The 22,444-nt window shown below is 32.5% G+C and overlaps 1 protein-coding gene across 1 annotated transcript in view; it reads left to right on the forward strand.

The window, feature by feature from the left end:
• Positions 1-22,444, forward strand: part of WDR33 (WD repeat domain 33) — a 109,319-nt gene that overhangs the window by 58,360 nt on the left and 28,515 nt on the right. The window contains exon 8 of the mRNA XM_074214920.1: positions 21,599-21,725. Within this exon, the coding sequence (XP_074071021.1) occupies positions 21,599-21,725 (127 nt within the window). The remainder of the gene's footprint in view (positions 1-21,598; positions 21,726-22,444) is intronic.

A 22,444-nucleotide genomic window follows, 5' to 3' on the forward strand; every position in this document is an offset into this window, starting at 1 on the left:
AGAATACAGTACTTTTTCTATGTTCTGTACAAGTTTCTCATGTTAGGACTTGTGGCACTGAATTATAGTTAGAATCTATGGTAAGTTCTTGATGCAAAGAATAATATTCAATTTAAACACTGATTGTAAGAGTTATAAGCAAAGCTAGTTGAGAATGTACCCTCTTATGGTTTTATTAATCCAATAAAACATGAAATCAAATTACATTATACCTTTATACCTTTAATTCTTTTTATTTACTTACATTATCTCCTCTTAATCTGTGTAGCTGTGTGTAAGGCTAAGATTTCCTAAATTCTAATATGTTTTTTAAATTTTATTTATTTAAGGCAATGGGGTTAAAGTGACTTGCCCAAGGTCACATAGCCAGGCAATTATTAATTGTCTGAGACTGCATTTGAACTCGGGTCCTCCTAACTCCAGGGCTGGTGCTCTATCCACTGTGCCACCTAGCTGCTCCCCCCCCCAATTTCTAATATTAACTTCATTATCAACTTCATATTAAAGTAAGTTGTTTAAAAACACATAAGACATTTGCTTTGCAGACATTGTAAAATTGGTTACTAGTATTATAAATGGTGGACAACTTCCTTTCTGAATCTTGTCCGAGCCCAACCTAATTCAAATTTCTTATTAATGAAGAAGATACAATTTTCCTAAGAAGTAAGTAGTGGAGAGAGGTCGGATTAGGTTGTGTTACATATTTTTTGATTTTTCAGGTTTAAACTTTACCAAATGGATGACTGATTCTTATTATTCAAAAATTATTTTTAAAGAACTTGTACTAGATTTTTAAGACTATTTTTGTTAAGTCTGGAAGTATTTTTAACTCTTTTGGTTGGGTTAAAGACTTAAGACTCCTAGAAACTTTCAGTTTAAAATTTTTATTTTAGATAAGATACTCATAGTTGATATATTTTGTTTTTAAAAGCCTGAGACAAGTTCCTGCAGGTTTAGTTCTATAATAGATGTCTTACTTTGTAGGCACTTGCTCTTTGGAACATATGTTAAGTTTCCTTATATGTGATTTGCACTTCTAAAATAAGTACCTGTAAAAGTTTGTTCACTTCTTATCTTTTATACATATTTTCTCATCATAGTTTCCTAAAATTTTGTAGTACTTAATATAACTACTATCGTTAAAAGTGTTATTCTTACCTTCATTTTCCTTCAGGTATACAGGAGGTGTAGTAGTCACAAGAATTAATATATTTTTATTCACCCATCTTTGCCCAAACTAGGGTGTATATAGTTAGATAAATGGATGGTCTTCCTTTCTAGTATATTTTTACCTTTACTGACTATTAAGATTGTCTGTAATACCATTGCCAGTAATTCCTTGTACTTAATGTCTCTTTGTCTTAAGAGTGCAGTATTGTCTTTCAAAATTGTCTTGAAATGAAAACAAACCAAAGTCTCAAATACTTTTCCTTGTTCCATTGATAAACTCTGCTATTTATAGTTGTCTATTTCTTAACCACAATAAAATGTGTATTATTGCTTAGAAGCAATTTGTGTTTTGCCACTGTTTGTGAAGTTCAGCAAATAAAAATTAAAGAGTTTAGTTGCCATGATATGTCCTCCATATATGAATATGGAAACAGCACAGAATTGGAACCATAATTGCCTGGTATTATTACTTTATCTCTCTCCCCTCCCCTCAGACAAGTCTGAGAACTATTAAGTATGCAACAGTATCCTTTATGTATCTTTTTGTGTTGGCTTGAGCAAACAGTTTAAAGTTCAAAAAGAACTTACTTTAGATTTGCTGTATGAATTTCTGGTGATCATGTTGGTCCTAAGGATCTTGTTTAGCAGTTAATAGTGAGGACTATTACTTGATAGTTCAAGCCAACTAACAGCTTTGTTTTTTAACTGTTTTGGTACAAATTATTAAATAAATTTCATATTAGGTGTTTCTCTTAATTTCCCACATCTTTTTAGAGAAACACATCTGTTTTCAGTAGAACTTTACTTAAATAAATCAATGATTCCTGAGGGGGCTCACCTCTTGTTCTTGTATTATAACTGACAGGTGAAAGTATCTAGTATTTAAAGAATTTGCAAAGATGACATTTTACAGTTGCTAATTTAATGTTTAGTAAATGTCTTTTAATTTTTCAGAACTTTACTCTGAAATACTTACTTTGCTGTACTGCTTCTTTGAATAATAAATATCTTATTAAGATAAGTTCTGGTGAGTATAAGTAGATAATCAAGAGTGTGCCATGTGTTTGCCACATTTCCATGTGCCAGACGCTGCTTACCGCTTGAGAAAATCTTAAATTTATATTTTATAACTTAACTATTCTTTGCAAATTTCCAGACTGAATGACTTTCTCAAAATTGCCTTTAATTGTACATGCTATAGTCATTATTAATCATAAAGCATGTCTTTTGGAGACTGGACTCCTTTATTGTGGGGGGTTTAATTTTAATTTCAATTTACAAAGTTACTATATATATATATATATATATATAAAATATCCAGGTATTTTCTGCCTTCCACGTAATATTCCAGACAAATTTAGAAACATTTTCATTAGCAGTTAGACAATGACAATGCATTTTCCAACTATTGTAGCTAATGAAGTCTAATAAGACTCCAGAAGGATTGTGATTTTTGTTGTGATCGGATTACTACACTCAAAAATCATGATTCATTCAAATCTTTAAACCAGATAGTACCTTTGATAGGTGGCAAGTAATGAAAGAAATGGCAATATTTAGCCAGTATAAATTATCTCATAGACATTTAGGCAGTTTGCACATCTCCTTCTGAATGTATTACTTACAGCATTGAAAGTAATACAAATTTTCCTCTTTTGAAATCTCTTTATGATGCTTGAGACTATTAGTGTTCATTGGTAATTCATAAATAGGATGACATCTTCATTAGGAACTGGGTTGACCCTCCCAAGCTGAGGAGAAAAAAGTCATAATTAAAAATTTTTTCCAGTCTGTCTTAGAGAAGTTACTAATTCAATGTTAAATGTTTGCAACTTCAGAAAAACAAATTTTGCTCTTATTTTCGCATGAGTAAACAAGAGGTTTATTTCTTGTTCAGAATTGTCAGTATTGTTCAGAAGGACTTTAGAGAGTTAAAAGATGAGGACTAGAAATGAGGTAGTTAATTGTGGAAGAACTTTTATGAGGAGTTAGAAGTTATTAGAAGAATATTTTGGGTTTTTTAAGATTTTTGCAAGGTGGTGGGGTTAAGTGGCTTGCCCAAGGCCACACAGCTAGGTAATTATTAATTGTCTGAGGCTGGATTTGAGCTCAGGTACTCCTGAATCCAGGGCCGGTGCTCTATCCACTGCGCCACCTAGCTGCCCCCTAGAAGAATATTTTGACTGACATTTTGGCATATATATACCTCTGATAGTTTTAAGTGAGGTGATATTGAAATGGAAATTTGACTTTATTTTAGTCAGTCACTCCTTTTGTCTTTACCCAGCTTTTTAATTGTACATTTTTGGTGTTGAAATATTCTTAAATATTTAAATGAATTCTTAAAGGCTATTCTAGCAGAATGTAACTTAGATCATATTCTTAGCAAATTAGGAAGAGTTTCCAGAATCTTCATATTCTGTTATTTGAGAACATTCTAATTGAACATAGAAAAATTTCTTTACCGATCACATTGATTTTTTTCAAAGGGTTCATTAACATGATAAAATCACAGATCTTTTGAAATAATCCATTGACACTGTATTCTTTATTACACTACTGCTTTGGAACAGTAGCAATAGAAAATTGTGCCTACAGATATTAGCAGAATCTTTTAAAAAATAGTCTAGAAGCCTAAAAATATTGGATCTTTTTCTTAAGGTATTTTTTTTTCAAGTAACTTGATTTCCCCAGATCTTTTTATCTTTGCAGCCCTTTCCTTCCATTTACAAATTTTAAGGATCTTTTCTTGATCCTTTCATGGAGATCCTGGAAAATGAAGGACATCTGAAAAGTCACAATGTAATTTAAAACTCTTTTAGTTCTGGTGTTTTCAAACCATTAATTCAACCCCTATGAAAGTAGTAACTCATTGAAGTTTGGAGTCCATCTCACCTCTCTTTGGTGTTAATATTGTTATTCGTATTTAATGTGGAAGATCAAAGCTGTATACCATGAATCATTTCCCTTTTTTTCTTCCTATATTTGCCTTTTCTTAGTCATAAAAATAAATAATTGGAAGTTGAGGGGAAAATCCTGAACATCCATTCTATTGCTAAGACTAACATTTGCTTTGTGTGCCCCATTGTTCATTTTATATAGAGGCATTAGGTTGCAGTATGGCTCTGTGGCTAATAATTAAAAAATATTTTAATTAGATTGGCAAAGATTAATTGATAGGCCTACCTGTTTATACTCTTGTCCAGTTCACTTTTCTTCCTAATGTAGCCTTTTTTTTTCTCCCTTTTCCCCTGTGGCAGTTTTGGTGTGTATCTTTACATAGTATACAAAGTATTGTTATAGATTTGGATCCTATTTATTTTACTGGGAGTACCCCCTAAATTATTGCTTGGTATGGCTGTCACAAGTGAGTTTGTGGGTGTGTGTGTAGCTAGCAGCTAACATTCATAATCATGAAGGTTTGTGATAAATATACATTTCAGTATATTCTTTATAATGCATTAATGTTATTGAAACACTGTCAGCTTATATTTGGAGTTGTTCTAACATTTATGATTTTCCTTCAGTCCATAAAGTGTCTCTTTATGAACTGGCATATAATTACAAAAGTGAATCGTCAAAGAGTTCAGTTTCACTGTAGGCCACAGTATCTGGACTAGATATGAGTCACAGCTGTAACCATTATCTCATGAGTACTATGTTCCAGTTAACTATAACAGTTAAGTAAGGCCAAACAAAATGCTTGGAATTCTTCCCCCCCTCAAAAAAAAACAAGGAAGTAATCTATAACATAGAAGTAAATTTTTGATTTGTCCATGTATATTGTGATGAAAAGTGATTAATACTTTGATATTATTTTATCATGACTTTTAATGGGAACAGTTTATTTTATAAGCAGTGATAACTCTAGAATTATAGGATCACAGATTTTGAGTGGGAAGGAACTTTAAGTGACTTAACTGAAAGTCACAGATTGGTTTATGTGGTTTTTGGTGTTTGTATAGTACTTATTAATACAATGTCTGGTATATTGTATATCCTGAATAAATATTAGTCAAATGAAATAAATTCTGTTAAGGAGACATAGGCATAGATTAATGTATTTTGAAGGGGGGGTGAGGATATGCTAAAAAGTTTATGCAGAAATGTGTATGAAGGTGATTAATAATGTTTATTACCTGGATTTTTCATTATAGCATTTTAACTGACTTTCAGGGTAAGGCAGGATTTATACCTATCATCCTATCTAGTCTTTGGTGTTATTGAAAATTAGATTTTGAGACATCCTCGTATACAGTCTATTCAAGAATATCAATAACCTGAAATCAGTTTCTGACTAAACTGAGGATTGTTTTTATCTGCTTTTTTGGAATCTATTGCATCTTTTTATTTTTATAGAATCATATAGAATTATAATACATTCTAGCAGACCACTTGCCCAACCCTTCTCATTTAAAGATGAGATAACACATCATTGAGAGATAAAATGATTTGACCCTGGTCACACAGGTCATAGAGATGTGATTATTTTAATCAAATGTTGATAGCTAAAATCTAAGGAAAAACTGAGATTTAGGAGTTTTAAAAGTTTGATTACACAAAATATTCCATAGAATCTAGATTGGATAAACTAGAATGCTTTATATATATGACCTTGGGTAAGTGACAATTCTCCTTGAGCCTGAGTTCCCTCATTCGAAAAATAAGATGAACCCTGAAGTTCAGGTCTAGATATATGCTATGTTTCCTAAATAACCAAAAAATAGTAATGAAGATTTCTAAAAGATTGTACTTTATGAAACCCTAATCAGTCACTCTCAATAATTGTTCTGATGCTGCTATTTGCTTCCCTTCTGAAAGGATTTGAATAGCACAATTTTTTCACTTAATATCAACAGGATGATTTTCCTTATCGTAGTACTGAGACTCTATTAGTTGCATGACATAAACTTAAAGTCACTTCCAAAGTTCTTCTCCAACTTTCCATTCACTCTAAGGATCCCTTTCCATTTTATCTCAGACAGGATTTAGCCTTTTTTATACTGATATTTATAACAAGGAAGGGGTTCTGCTGTAGAGTTCTCAGCCAAGAGAAATTCAGGTGATTCTGATTGAAGGTTGATACTTGGCTTGGATATATTGTTTAATACCAGGATATTTTTTAAAAATTATTTATTTATTTTGAATTTTACAATTTTCCCCCTAATCTCACTATTCCTCCACTCCCACCCCCCCACAGAAGGCAGTCTGTAGTCTTTACATATTTTTTTAATGAGATCAACTGACCCTTTAACTAATGCACTTAAATGGAACATTTTTATACATCCCTGTCTTTAATTTATTTAAACTTTCTCTGACATGGCAGTTTTTCTTTACCTTGACTGATAGAAGTTTTAGAAGATTGAGTTTGAAGGAGTCCTTAAATCTATGCTCTCTACTGGGTAAAGTTGATTATTTCTTCCTTTCTACATTGAAGTAAGAATGTCAGAATGCAATATAAAATAAAAGTGTATTATTTCATTTTCACAACTACCCAAAGCATACAGACTTTCAATCCATTTTTAATATATTGATTTCTTTTATATTATTACTTTGGAAATAATTCCTACATTCTGCAATTTAACCTTCTCTCTAATGAAGAATTTCAGTTAAGATAGTCACCAATATATTGCCCATCTGTGACAATATATACCTCATTATGAACTTATATTCTGTTTTCTCTTTGATAGGTATGTTTCACCATCAATCTTTAGAGATCATAATTGATCATTGTCTTAAGTAGAATCATGAAGTATCACTGTTCAGTTCAGTTTCCTAGAGAACATTTTTATTGTTCCAAGTTTAAACTTATAGTCCTCAATTTTCTTAACTGATGATTTAATGACTCATAAGCTTTAGGTAGATGAATTCTTCATTTTTCATTACATAGACATTGCAACTAATGTTATAAATGAGATACATAATGTTTACAGAGGAACAATTTAATAAATGAATGGATGGATGAAAGTTGTGATAGCTAGGCTTAAATATGTTGGAGTCAATTTTGATAATGGAGTTGGTAAATTATAAAATTATATTGCATATATAATATAATATTGCATACACCTATGTAAATGTGATGTTCTATGTTTAGATATTCACAGTTGAACTAATGCCAGTTGACAACTTTGTGAACCTTCTAAAATTCAAGTTAATGTTTGCTGGTATTAACTTGCTCATTCATCTGGAATTTTTAATAATATTTTTAATAATAAACTTGGAGAACACTGTAAAAATTAATCCAGAACTCAGTTTTAGAAGTTCACTTATTTTTCTATTTTTGAATCTCATGAATCTCAGTAAAATTAAATCTGTGTATTTGTATGATTAATGGATTATTCAATTTTTATCATGTCAGATATTATAGAACTTTCTTTGGATTGTATGAAAGCTTGTCAAGCTTACCAAGGCCCAAGATTTATGTATTGTATTTTTAATATTTGGCAGTATTGACATTTCTAGATTTGGGAATGTTTAAGCATTCTTATCAAGGCTTGGCTATACTTTGAACTCTTTGTTGTCACCTTAACTCAGAAAGAACTTTATTTTCCTTTTTTTTAAATTAAGCATTTATCTTTCTTTTCCCTCATTAAAAAACAAAACAAAACTTTATAACAAATATGCATAGTCAAGCCAAACAACATACTGTAATGTTGGAATTATCCAAAAATGTATCATTCTTAATTTTGAGCTCTTCACTTCTCTTTCACCAGATAAATAGCATGCTTCCTCATTTTTCTGAAATTGTGGTTGGCTATGGATCAGAAAGACTGAACAGATTTTTCTATATCAACATTAATTATACTTTAAAATATAGTGAAAGGGTGAATTTAGAGAAACCTGGAAAAGCTTGTATCAACCAATTTAAAGTTGTAGTAGGTAGAACTGGGAGAACAAGCTTTTATTTTAACAGTGAAAAAAGACTGCTTCAAAATGCTTAAGATCTAATGAAAGGATTAATCAGTTGTTACCAACATTTTAAGAAGAATGTATCTTGTTTCTTCCTGATGGGCCTTTTAAAAAATTTCTTATCAATTCTCCGGTATCAATTTTTTTCCTCCCACCTGACCCCATACACTGAAAACAAAGCCAAATCATATTGGTTATGTCAAAGAATCCATTTGTTATTCTGCATTGTTAATCCTTTACTTTCTCTGTTATGAGATATTCTATCTGCTAAACCACCCACCTGACCTGCAAAGTGGGTAGCATTTATTATTTGACCTCTGGAATCATGATTGGTCATTCATTTGGTCAGAGTTAAGTTCATTTTGTTCATTTTTGTCATTTGATTTAATTTTGTAAATTGGTCTAATTTTGTTTATTCTACATCAGTTAATGTGAGTCTTTCCATATCTCTTTGAAATAATTTTTATTTCATTTTTTACAGCAGCACCGTAATAGTTCTATTATTTTCATATGAAACCACAATTTGTTCAGTAATTCACCAGTTGTTGATAGTCTCTATTTTTTTGACTGTTTCAAATGAGAAACTACAGATATCTTTTCATATCTGACCTTTTCCTCTAGATGTCAGAGTGTATAGAACCCTGGGCCTGGACTCAGGAAAATCTGGGTTCAAATCCAGTCTTGAACACTTAGTGGCATTATGACTCTGGGCAAGTCACAACTTCGATGTGCTTCAGTTTCCTCATTCCTTTTTTTTTTTAGATTTTTTTTTTCAGGTTCCTTATCTGAATAATGGTAGGAATACTTAACTCCCAAGTTTGTTGGTACTGCAAAATAATTCAACCATAGTAACTACTTTTTAGATGTTCACTTTTATCGTTGTTGTTATTTTTATTTCCTTGGATATGGTGATATAGCTGGGCAAAGACCATTTGACCTTGTTTAGACTTAAAGTACCGTCCATTTATTTACAGTCTTTCAAAGATGACTAAAAGTGGCCCAGTTTTTGCTGTAGTTAGTTCATCTGGACCTGGTACCTTGAATTTATCAAAGACAGATACTTTTAATATTGCTGCATTTGGTTTTGGTTTCAGAGTCCTTTTAACCTATTCGGTCTTTTAGAAAGCCAGGATAGTTTTTTTTTATTGTTTGTTTCCAGCAGTTTCCAGCACTTCACTTTCTAATGTCCTAGGAATGGGAATTGTTCCTTGCAGTAAGTTTTTACTATTTCTATATGTATCACCAAAAGACTTAACACATACACTAGAGCCAATCTGGGCTCCTGTTTGTTTGCATTATTCATTCCCACTTTCCCATGTTCCAGTCTATGCCAGTTCTGGGCTGGGTTGTCTCAGACCTGTCTCAGACCTGTCCCAAGGCAACTTAGGTTCAATAATGGAACAAAAGGAAATTCTTGTCATTCAGCAGTTAACAAAAGATTTTACTTGACCATTTTGACAAAGGTACATTCAGAAAGAGAAGATATGGACAGAATGCCTTTGCCAGTATTACCCATTGTTAGCCATTAGAAAATTTAAATCCAATCTTGAGACACCCTTCTCTCTCTCTCTCTCTCTCTCTCTCTCTCTCTCTCTCTCTAATGACTGTAAAGATTTTTTTTAAAAAGTATTTTTAATTTAAGGCGATGGGGTTAAATTACTTGCCCAAGGTCATACAACTAGGCAATTATTAAGTGTCTGAGGCAGGATTCAAACTCAGGTCCTCCTGATCCCAGGTTTGGTGCTCTATCCATTGCCCCACCTAGCTAGCCCCTGGCATGAGTCTTAAGCTGTCAATGCTTTTTTTTTTTTTTGCAAGACAAATGGGGTTAAGTGGCTTGCCCAAGGCCACACAGCTGGGTAATTATTAAGTGTCTGAGACCGGATTTGAACCCAGGTACTCCTGACTCCAAGGCCAGTGCTTTATCCACTACGCCACCTAGCTGCCCCCAATGCTTTTCCTTTCTGACTTAGCGCTACTGATTAGTGAAGGGAAGATGTTCACTGAGGTAGTCTGGCTCATTTTCTTTTTTTTTTTTTTTTTTTTTTTGCAAAGCAAATGGGGTTAAGTGGCTTGCCCAAGGCCACACAGCCAGGTGATTATTGTCTGAGGCCAAAAGTGAACTCAGGTACTCTTCACTCCAGTGCAGGTGCTCTATCCACTGTGCCACCTAGTGGCCCAGTCTGGCTCATTTTCAAGCTTATTGGTATTTTTACACTTAATTAATTTCAGATTTTTCAAAAACAGGTAGTAAAGTGTACTCTGTGACATTTTAGTTTTTCTCTTCTGCTTTTTTTACTACACTGGAGAAGAAAGTCTGTTTTGAATCTATTGAAAAGACCACTGTAAATTTGGAGTAAAAGTCTTGGTTTAGGTTCTAGCTCTACTTCCTAGGTGACCATGGGTATTCACATAAACTTTGTCACTGGTTTTCCACACCTTTAAATGAAGTTTTGTAGTAGATGTTTTCTAAAGTCCTTCCAGCTATAAGCACTGTTATGTGATGCAATTGAAATTTCTTCTTGTCATTCCCTTTTTTTTTCTTCCCTATCCTTCCTCCCCACCCTTCTTTATAGTCTTGTTTCATGTAGATTTTTTTTTTTTTTAGGTTTTTGCAAGGCAAATGGGGTTAAGTGGCTTGCCCATGGCCACACAGCTAGGTAATTATTGAGTGTCTGAGACCGGATTTGAACCTAGGTACTCTTGACTCCAAGGCTGGTGCTTTATCCAGTTAGCCACCTAGCTGCCCCTGTTTCATGTAGATTTGAGGAAACTTTATCTCTTCTTAATTTTGGTCTTTACTCTCCCCACAATATTAATCTTCCCATTTTACATATATAACAGTATCAGATATTGTTCAATCTGAGCCTGAAGCTATGTTGCTCTAGACCTATGATTGATGTTTTAAATTTTAATTGTATTGTTTCACAGCAAAATTCGTTTTAGATCCTTGGCATTTAGCCAATTCTTATTTACATTGCTGAGAGACTGAGAGAGAAAGAGTGTGAGATTGTCCTTTTGTCTTTGTGTCCTATTGTATTTGATCATTGTCAAGAAAAAAGGAAAAAATTGGGGCAGAAAAATCAGCACTTTTATGCTTATGTATCCATTTTGTCATTATATTTGCATTATAAGTTTTTTTTTAATGTCCTTATATGACAACATAGTTACATAGAGTGAGTGTTGAATTTGGAGTCAACACAGTTTAATTCAAATACTGGCTCTACCATTTATGTTAGTTAACTTGATCTTGGACTATATCTCTTTTTTGCTGAATTTGTTAAAATTTTCAGCTTGTTTTGTGATTTTGGAAAACTACAATTTTTTTAAAATGGGAAACAAGAATACCGTCATTGATACCTCACTTTGATTACATTTTGATAATTAGATGATTAAGAATTAAAATACTATTTTTTTATTCTTTGAATTAGTATCCACTTAAAAGAGTTATTCCTCTAATTGATATTTGTCTTTCTGGTTTTAATAAAGAAGCTAACTGTGAATCACCATTTCACTACCTTTATAACTACAACTATTAAGATACTATTTTGAGGAGGTTTGAAACTTTCATTTTATTGTTTGGAATTAGCTTTTATTGTAATGTTTGATATTTTATTTAGTAACATATTCCCTACTATTACTGTACAATGAAGTACTTGGATGATTTGTTTTCTGTATTCAAAAACCAAGCTACTGTTTGTAAGAATGTATAAAAAGGTAACAGTTTCCAATTGGTTATTTTTGTGGATGAAATTGACCCCTTCTCCCTTTTGAAAATAAAATGGGATGAACACAAGAAAGCTTCTTAATAAATACTCTTAGAGTAGAGATTTTGAGACAGACTTTCATTAAGTGCTTGGTGTCCATAGGCTTTCCTTTAAGGGAAATATTATTGTGCTATCCAAGTTTTAATTTTTATCATTTCTGCCAGTATTAAACCTTAACCACTTGCAATTATCTTTTTGACTTTGGCTTCAAAAACTCAGCCTCCACAACCACAGAAGATTTAATAAACTTAAAATATTTCCAAACATTTGCTTCAACTTTGAGTTTTAAAGATGTTCAAGAGACTTTGTTAATATTTGATATAATTTAGATTTTAAAATTCAATAATAATCATTTCTTCAATTTTTATGCATATCAGAAACTCAGATATGGTTAGGTAATTGGTCTGGGTAGAAGGGATTTTTTCCCTGCCCTTAAGTTTAGAGCATGAATTTGTTTAAACAACTGTGCAAATACATATTAGAATTTACATTTTTAAAATTCAAATTTTCACTCTTATATAATGAACAATTTACTTAAAAATTACTTTTCTTAAAATCCATTTGTCTAAAGTGATATATTAATACCACATTTCAAAGGCTTTTTTTTTCCCGTTTGTTTTAGCAGTTTTTAAAAAAACAACAATTTTCCTGGAAGACTTATATCAGAAGTGTCCTATATATGGTAAATGATCAGTAGATATTTATTAATTATGATCATGAATTGAAACAAATAAAATTAAAATCCTTTACTATTTGCCTGAAACTGTTAATTCAGTCTTGGCAGGTAGCTCTTTGCTAAAGGATCGATCATAATAGTGTAAGTGATAGTGGGCATTTATCTAGTACTGTACATTTTACAGATGTTACTTTATTTGGTCTTCACAATAATCCTGTGAAATAATAGCTTTTATGATTATAAACTAATTTAAACACCTCACTAAAGTTTAAAATGTGCAAATGATATAAGTTTACCAACACTTTTTATATGGCTAAAACAGTAATAAAAATAACCTAAGGGGTGGCTAGGTGGTGCATTGGATAGAGCACTGGCCCTGGAGTCAGGAGTACCTGGGTTCAAATACAGCCTCAGACACTTAATAATTACCTAGCTGTGTGGCCTTGGGCAAGCTACTTAACCCCATTTGCCTTGGAAAAAACTAAAAAAAAAAATAATCTAAGAAACTACTGCTTAATTTTCTCATTAAACTAATAAATATCAGATCAAAATTGATTTGAACCCATTACTCCAGCCATTTGACCTCAAGAATAAAAACACTTTAGAATAATTTTGACCTTAATTTTTTTCCCCTAAGTCAATAAATTAAAACAACTTTAAAGTCCTTTAAATATTACACATTTTCCTCCTAGTCACTCCCTGGCATAGTTGGTTTATAAGTGAAACTAAAAATATACTTTCATTTATGATTCCTTCCAAGTTTTAAATATGTTTTTGATCCTTTTTTCAATATGAAATATGACTTTAATTACAATGAAGAATAAGTGCTTTTCATTATTTAATCTTGTAAATATTTGTAATACCAATATAAAATATTATGATTCTAGTTTTAACAAAACTTTTTCACTTATGGTTACATATTTGAATGGATCTATGATTTTGTTAATGTGGATACTCACAAGATGCAAATTGAAATTTATCCACAACTTCACGTTTTTTTTCAAGGCATGGGGTTGAGTGGCTTGCCCAAGGCCACACAGCTAGTGTCTGAGGCCAGATTTGAATTTAGTTACTCCTGACTCCAGGGCTGGTGCTCTCTATCCACTGAGCCCCTAGCCACCCCTTACAACTTCACATTCTTTACAACTCTTCCATGTTCTCTTGTAAATCTTTTACAGGAGCCTTTTAGTTTTCTTGACATTGAGTGAATAACAGTGGACTCTTCCATTATTATTCCTTATTCCTGTATTTCACATCTTTCTAGTCCTACATTTTTCTAATGACTTGCATTACACAATATCTCTTGTGCAATTCTCTATTGGGATAGTGTTGTAATCTAGGCACATGCACATTACCTCTCTGCCTTTGGATGACCAGCAACCTTAATTCTTTGGAGACTGTGGTATTCAATGATTTTTGATGTTCTGTGATTCAGTCATAGAATATCACTGGGAGGAAAAAAAATTGTTTTTAAAAGACAGGCTTCTGCTTCAGGGAGAAGATTGAAGTCAGTAAAGAAGTTCAGTTTCCTAAAAGCAATTCTGTCTGCTCTTTTTTTTCTTTCTCTTTTAGGTCTGTTGTTCTCTCTCTCTCTCCCCTCTCTCCTCTTTCTCCTCCTCCTCCTCTTTTCCTTTTTCTTCTCCTTGCCTTCCCTCCTTTCCCTCATCTGTCCATTTGTCTTTCTCTCCTGACTAAAACAGCCCATTTTTCAAGGATCTGATAATTCTAATATGATCAGGCCAAATTGTTTTGAATGATGTTCTCCTTTAGGAGTTTCTGAAATGTTCTGCAGCTTGATGGAGTCAGCACATGAGTAACTACAGTTGGGAATGTTTGAAACACCTTTCGTCATGTTCATGGGATTATAGGTTTAGAGCTGAATAAGACCTTTCAAGTCATTTTGTCCAACCTCCCAACAATTGGAGCCCATAGAGACTGTGACTTGTCCCAGATCAGACAGATCAGATCCAAATATAAACCTATGCCTGTGATCTTTCATAACTTCAAAGGATGTCCTTGATCAATATGTAAGTTCTCAAATATTTTATAGATTTGGGACAGTGGTAGGTATATGTTCCAGTAATTATTAGTATTTTGTTGGTGATTTTTGGGAGGCAATAAAATTTCCAAAATTTTCTCCCCTAAGATTTTGTGTTTTTTCCATTATAGATTTATCTCTGAACTTTCTCTCAGTATCCTAAATATCTCAGCATAGACATTTGTTTTATTTGATAGTTCACTGTTCTTCCCATCTTTTTTGGGGGGTGATGAGTATTATTTTTGCTTTCTGATAAAGCATATCTAGGATTATGATTTCAAATACAGTGGTTGAACTATAATTTAGAGAGAAAAGTAATCTTTTCTGTTTTGTCTTGTTACACATCTTGTTTCTTCCATTTTTATCTCATTTGTGTCACTTGTAAAAAGAAATTAGGATTAATTCATAGAATCAAGTACTTCTGTGTTGAGATGTCTGCATCTCACCTATAGAGATGTGATTTTATTATGTTTTCCAACTTCACGGTCAGATAATTTGCTTAGAACTTTAAATAAATTTCATGTAGGTGATGATCTTTCAGATTCTTAAATACATAGTTTAAAAAGCCTTTAGTAGATTTAAGTGACATTCTCAAATTTACACAATTTCATTTTCCATGTTTAAAGTTAATGACTGAAAATTTAGGTAAAATGCTTTGTTGCAAATCTTTGCAAGCATACTTCAAGACTGCTCTTTTTTGGGTGTAGCCAATATTTATGGTGTCTCATGCATATAATACTCATTTTTTGAGCCCCTTGTTTAAGTTCTCACCATTTCTAATTTCTGGGGAAATATGGATGGAGCCACAGAGTCTGCATAGCTACAATTAGAAGAGTTTACCCTGATTGCACCCCTAAATTTTTAAAGTCATAACTTCCAAATACTGTGTTTTAGGTTTCAAATACTGTTTTTCATGCTTCATAACTTAGCTTGCTATAGTCATAAATGATTATTCAATGGTATTTGCTCTTTGGTAATTAAATTGTTCTTAAACTATTTTTAGTATCCCTGTAATCTGAAAGAGAAGTTCTAAGACATTTACTTATTCACTGTATACTTAGCCTTGGTTTCTTCATCTTGTTGTAAAATAACAACAGTAATGATACTGATTGAAACTATCCTTTATATAGTTCTTAATGTGTGCCGTGGATTATGTTAAAGTTTTTTAATATCTCATTTTCCCCATACTATACCCATGGAGGATAGGTACTATTATTATTATCCTCATAGAAGAAATTGAGGCAGACAGGTCAAATAACTTGCCCATTGTCAGTAAGTATAAGGAACCTAGATTTGAATTCAGGTCTGAGTACCGTGCAGTCCACTCTGTCATCAAATACCTTGAATGTGAGAACAGCAAATACTTTAATGGGTTATTATGAGGGCTCTATTATTACTATTGCTGCTGCTGCTTCTGCTGCAGTAGTATTTACATATCAAAATTATTTGCTCTATGAGATATTTTTTCATGTTGCCATGGGAGACCTTACTATTACCTCCATTTTTTTAGTTACAGTCTAAAGTACTTAATCATTTAGGTTACATTTTGAAATATAATGTTTGTATCAGTAGGAAGAGCATTCATTCTTACATGATGTTTCATGTAGATCTTTTCAAAGGCTCTAAATATGATTGTGCCTTTACATATACCAATATAGATTGTGAAGACTTATTTGATGTTTAAGGAGATGTTACCAGTTGAGAAATCTTCATCTTTTGCCATTGGTATGCTCTTGGGTTTCCTTTCATCAAGAATGAGAAATAGCCATGAATGATTCTGCCCTACTATTTCATCTGGAAGTCAGGGCAGATTTTTATTATGAAAAGGAAAAAAAAATCATAGTCTTTATAATGCAATGTAGATATTTCCCTCTCTGACCGTCAACTGTTATCTCAAGTCAATCCCTGAACTTACGTCTTAGTTTTGTCTTTCTAAGATCCCTTTCATTTCAAAGATTATTTGAATAGGCCTATTCCTAAGTTAACTAACCTTGAAACTAATTTCTCCACCTGTAAAATGAAGGTTGAATTAAATGATCTCTAACATCCCTTTTAGTTCAGGAGATATCCTATGATTGTTCCAAAAATTTATTTGTAAGTCAGTAATATAAAAATTGGGATAAATACAATTTAAAAATGCTTAGATATCCATTACAGGCTCCCAAAATTCGTTAAAAATTGAAATTTAGCAATTTTTGAACTGTACTTAACTATCACCTGGAAAATTCTGTGTGAAAATGCATTCATAGTTTCATAATGTGCTTCGTTCTTCCTTGTCCCCCCAAGATGGAATATAGCAGCAACTTGTTAAATTGACTTATGCATAGTGTGAGGCACTGACTTAGTTAAATGATTCTTCACATATTCTAATTGGGAGCATGTAGGTCAGTTGCTGGAGAATGGGTAGGAGCAAGAGTATTGCACTGGATCTTAGACTCTCTTAAAGACTTAGATTCCCAAATTGTAAATTACTGACTTACAAGGAAAAAAAAATAAATCCATTACTTGTTCGTGTATATGGCAGTGAGTGGCACAGTGAATAGAACACTGGACCTGATATCTAGAAGATCTGAGTTCAAATTTGGCCTCAGACACAGGCTATTTTCTAGGCGAGTCACTTAATTTCTCTCTACCTGAGTTTTCCCATCTGTAAAATGAAACTAATAATGGTACCTATCCATAGTTATTTTTGGGGAAAAAATGAGATATTTGGAAAGCACTTTGCAAATCTTAAGCACCAAAAATTTGCTAGCTATCATCATCATCATCATCATTATTATTGAGAGGAGGAGGAGGTCAGAGACTGCATGGAAGTATGATTAATTTCCTTCTCCTTCCTTAGGTTCAGTAACTTTCTTTAAAAAAAACATGCCTAATGAGTATCCAGGAAAGAATTTTTTTTAACATGCCACCTCTTTTCCCTCACATTCACATAGGACTGTATTTGTATTAAAAAATACAAAGTGATATCAAACTGATATCAACACAGTATTCTTTGAACATGGCAACCAGTGAAGCAGAGAAAAATATAAAATCCTCATGTGATCTTTAATTCATCTGCAGTGATAGACTAATGGTAACCTTTTTGTGAAGGGATGTATTAAGGATAATTTTTTTTTTAGGACAACTTGGAAATTTAATTTGTTTATTGTCATTTTAAATGTTAGATCCTTTTCCAATAATTTCTCTATAGTCATATACTGCTAGAAATGTTAGATCCTTTTCCAATAATCATTTAATAGTCATACTGCTAGAAAAATTAATCTTTGGCATTTTAACTATAAAGAAAACCAGAAGAGAAGAAAGTTTTATCTTAAAGGTATTCCTTGAGAGGGAAAAAAAGGAGCTGATTTCATGATATGATCAAAGGCAACAAGAAACATTATTTTAAAGGACATTTGATAATCCTGATAATAAATATTTTCAAAAACACCATGAAAAAATTGCAGCTTATGCACTAACCTTGGTTGTATAACATTAAGAAATAGAGACATTCTAGATAATTTCTAAGACCCTCCAAAATAAGAGCATACCCTCTTAACCCTCTAGGCAAGCACAGGGAGAAATATGTCAGAAAGCATGAGCCAAAAAGAAATAAGACTAAAATGTTGAAGTCAATGTAAAATTATGGCATCATTAAATCATGAATTGTTTTTCTAGAAAAAAATGTTAGGCAGTGTACTTGGCAAGCAGTTTAATTAAACTGATTACGTTTTAACAGAAAAAAACCTCTTCTTGTGGAAGTTACCTATGAAATTGAGTGTTGTCAAATTACTCACTTGATGAAAATCAGGATTGATAAACCATCAGAAAATGATAGATAAAATTTGATCAATTGTATCAATAAATCATGATCAAACAGTCTTTAAAAATGGGTAATGGGAAGTAGGAATGATTGACATGGCATCCATCATAATAATTTTATACTATTCAACTTGTGTAAACCAATAATTATTAAAACCAAAAAAATTAAGGACTTTGGACTGGAAATATATGTCAAGCAGAAAGTGATAATTACTAAAGGCATATTACCACTTGAGAATGATCTCAATTTTTGGGATCTTATGAAATAGCATGATTCTTACCTTACAAAACAAAGAGTCTAAGACCGATTTGCCAAAACATTGGGAAAAGATCCAACTGAGAAAAATAAAGCCAGGGTTTTTTAAGGATGAAAGTAGTAAGGACAGTATCAACAAGAACAACAAAAATGGAAAGATCTACAGAGGTTTTCTTAATGAATTTTTTTAAGTCATTAAGGACAATGCAGTCACCACATTTGAACTTTTCAACATTAAAATCTTGGATATGCATATGGAAGAGCTGCAAATGGCACTTATAAAAATAAATATTGTAAAACCTACTGAGTTGAACCGGGTGTGCAGAGGTCCATGTTTGTGACTACAGAAGAGATCTATAACAGTTCTGATGGTTGTTGAGTCAGATACCAAACTTAAGAAAACAATCTCCCTCATCCATTTAATATTTCTACATTGCCATTTGTTCAAAATCTTTATGTGAATTATCCATAATTGCATTAAGGACATCCTTGATGGAGATTATCAGTAGGAAGCAGACTTTTACAAGTAATATAACATTTATCATATTTCTAAATGTGATGTAGAGCAGTGATGTCATGCTCGTATGAAAATCCTGAGTGCAGCCAGAAGCAGATTAATTGGAAAATATAACAAATAAAAATTAATATAGATGACATTAATTTGTTTTTTTAAGTCAATTCATGGCTTTCATGGATCTGTTTCTATTTAGGTTTGATACCACTGTTGTATCAAATACAAGCTCCTACTTTGCTTTTATCATTTAATGTAAAGGCATTTGGCTTGGTAGAACAAAATACTTTCAAAACTCCTTATAACAAGTCATTTAATATTTATATAGCAAAATCATTCAAGATTTATTTAAAGTTACAAGAGAAATAACTTGTTTAACCATTCTTTGATCACAAACATCAGACGAGACAAAGCAAGAATGTATTCTAGCCAAATGTACTTGCTATTGTGATGGAAGAGATCTTTTTCAGTATGTACATTGAAGGATTCTTTGTGATTAGTGAGGTCTTCCAGATGCTCTTGTAAGTAAAATGGCATTGTGCTGCTTATATCAAACCCCAGAGGATTAGGGGGGATCTGTGACCCTCTAAAAGAGTTTTGGTATGCCCATCCACATAGGAAAAACCAATTGGTGAAGAATGTTTTATCATGCAGGTCAGTAGAGCTTGACTATCAGTGTATGTATTATCTAGGACAGAAATTCAAATTTACTGTTAGGTGGAGACTATTGGATTAACTGCAAAGCACTTTAGTAAACTTCATTTTCTCTCAGAAACAATGGCCTCTCTAGAAACAATATTCTATTAGTATAGCATTGCAGAGGACAACAAAGGAGACATGTTGTGAGTTTGTTTAGGCTGCAATGTATAACTGAATGAGAAACTATAAGACTACCAAGAATAAACTTAACATCAAGAAAATATATTAGAGAAGATGGATTGATCATGTGATGAAGGATGATGAGTAGATAGCCCAAATGCTCCATTGGAATCTGCAAGGTATCATGAAAAAGCAAGTGAAAAGCCCTCAGGACACTGAATATACCATATGTACTAAACTTGGGAGGTAATAGATAAGCGTCGCACACACTGGGCAGCTGTGGATAAATTGCAACCTGCATTCTTGGAGGAAACGTTCACATTCATGGGATTTCAGGGTTGCCCAAGGAGACTGGATCATAGACGTGTCACCTGTGATTAATAACTGATAGGGATTGATGGAATTAGACCAATTATACACATTTTGAGTTGATTCAGATCAAAACATTTTAGAGTGATTGTGAAATCATGTAATGATTTCTTCCCTATCAACACCCAAAGTAAAATATACATGCTCCTGTAAATGAAATTTAAAAAAATCAGAATCTAATAATATAGATCACAGTTTCCCAAGAAAAAACTTTTGTATTGGATGTTCATTTGACAGTGGTGCCTTATCCTTTCACCTTCTCAGTATTATCTCATGTTCAAATGGAGGTAGAAAATGTCATTTCACTTTTTTTTACTTTAATTTACTTTCTCCTTTTGATTAGGTACAAATAATATTAAACACTTATTATCTTCCTTTTTTCCAATTTTTTTTCTTGCCCTCATTTTTTTCTCTCATGGTCTAAAATTTGAAAGGTATAGTGGTTATTCTTAAAAATTTGTAGTGGAGAGGTGTGGTGATTGCTGATTATTTTCTTAATTTTATTTGCAAATAAACATTGTTCCTTTAGTAAACTTGTCATTGAAAGAAAACATGTCATATCCATTTGTAAGATAAAGAATCCCCTCACTGTTTTTGGAAACATTTTATAAATCTTCATTTTTCATTAGGAAGCATTCAGAATTGCATAGTGGACAGAGAACTGGGCCTCAGAACCAGGAAGACCTGGGTTCAAGTCCTGCATCTCACATGCTAACTGGGTGATCTTCAATAAGTTCCTAACCCTTCAGGGCTCCAGACAACTCACTATGTCTGTAAATTGGAGAGAAGCTGTAGAGTAGGAGTTTCCTCAACTAATAGTTTCACAGGTCCAGTCTTTTTCTAACATATAAAAAAGATAGAACAAAGATTTCCTACAAGGATGGAAAACTTTGAAGTGTTTGATATAAGGGGAATATAGACAGGAACTAGTTATGAACAATTTTGACAAAAACACCAGCTGTGGTTCAGATTGAAGTGCTTGTGTCCTGTTTTTATACCTTAATAAAATTTGTACCAGTGTGTGAAAGAGCCTTAACTCATCTCATATTGCTTTTATATGGATTTAGCCTATAGAAGAATAAAGAACTCAGTATTCCTAGCACCTTAAGGTCATTGACTATTAATAAATGATTTTTGAATGGTAAAACCAGAGGTATAACCTTCTAAAAATAAGATTTAGGTTTATTTAATGCTCAGGCAAAAAGTAAATGCTTTGGAAGTATTTCTTCTTAATATTAAAAATTTCAAATTATTTAATTGACTTTTATGTTTCTGACAGGCCACGGTGCAGATGTGAAATGTGTAGACTGGCATCCAACTAAAGGCTTAGTAGTTTCAGGAAGTAAAGATAGTCAACAGCCAATTAAGTTCTGGGATCCAAAGACTGGGCAGAGCCTTGCTACGCTGTAAGTGAGGAGCAAAGCACCCTGAGTTTGTAATATTTAACTATTTCTTGTTGGTATGTTTTCCTGGAATGGTAAGAATGCAATCTATTTTTTTTTAAGAAAGATTTTATTTATTTTGAGTTTTACACCCCCCCCCCCATTCTTGCTTCCCTGCCCCCAACCCCCACAGAAGGCCTTCTGTTAGTCTTTACATTAAGCATGGCAATTTAGTGAAATAGAATGCTTTGGGGTTAGTTTGGTTACACATTTATTTCATTCTTTATTAATTATTCTCCAGCTACCATGTGAAACTGTGTTTTGTTCTGTTTTCTACATTTGTTTCAGTTTGATTGATGAGAATTAATAATACTACCCATGTAGCTCATTGCTTCACTTATTTGTTTGTCATTGAATAATGGAAGGTTTGATCATTTTTGTTAGGTACCAAAAAAAAAAGCACCATTTTCTCCTCACTGACCTTTCTAAAAAGATGTCATCTTTATTTTTGTAGCCTACTTATAATGACTAATGAGCATTTTATGAGCTCTTCAGAGTTATATGGGAAGATTTGTATGTATAGATAGAATCTAAACCATAATAATATGAAATAGACCCTGATAATATTACTTAAAGTGCAAATAGTTTACATTTAATATGGCACTTTAAATACATTATTTCATCTGCCCCCCACATCTCTACTGTGAGATGTAGGTATCATAGATATAATTATCCCTATTTTA

This window comes from Macrotis lagotis, chromosome 1 (genome assembly GCF_037893015.1).
Source record: "Macrotis lagotis isolate mMagLag1 chromosome 1, bilby.v1.9.chrom.fasta, whole genome shotgun sequence".
Taxonomy (NCBI): Eukaryota; Metazoa; Chordata; class Mammalia; order Peramelemorphia; family Peramelidae; genus Macrotis; species Macrotis lagotis.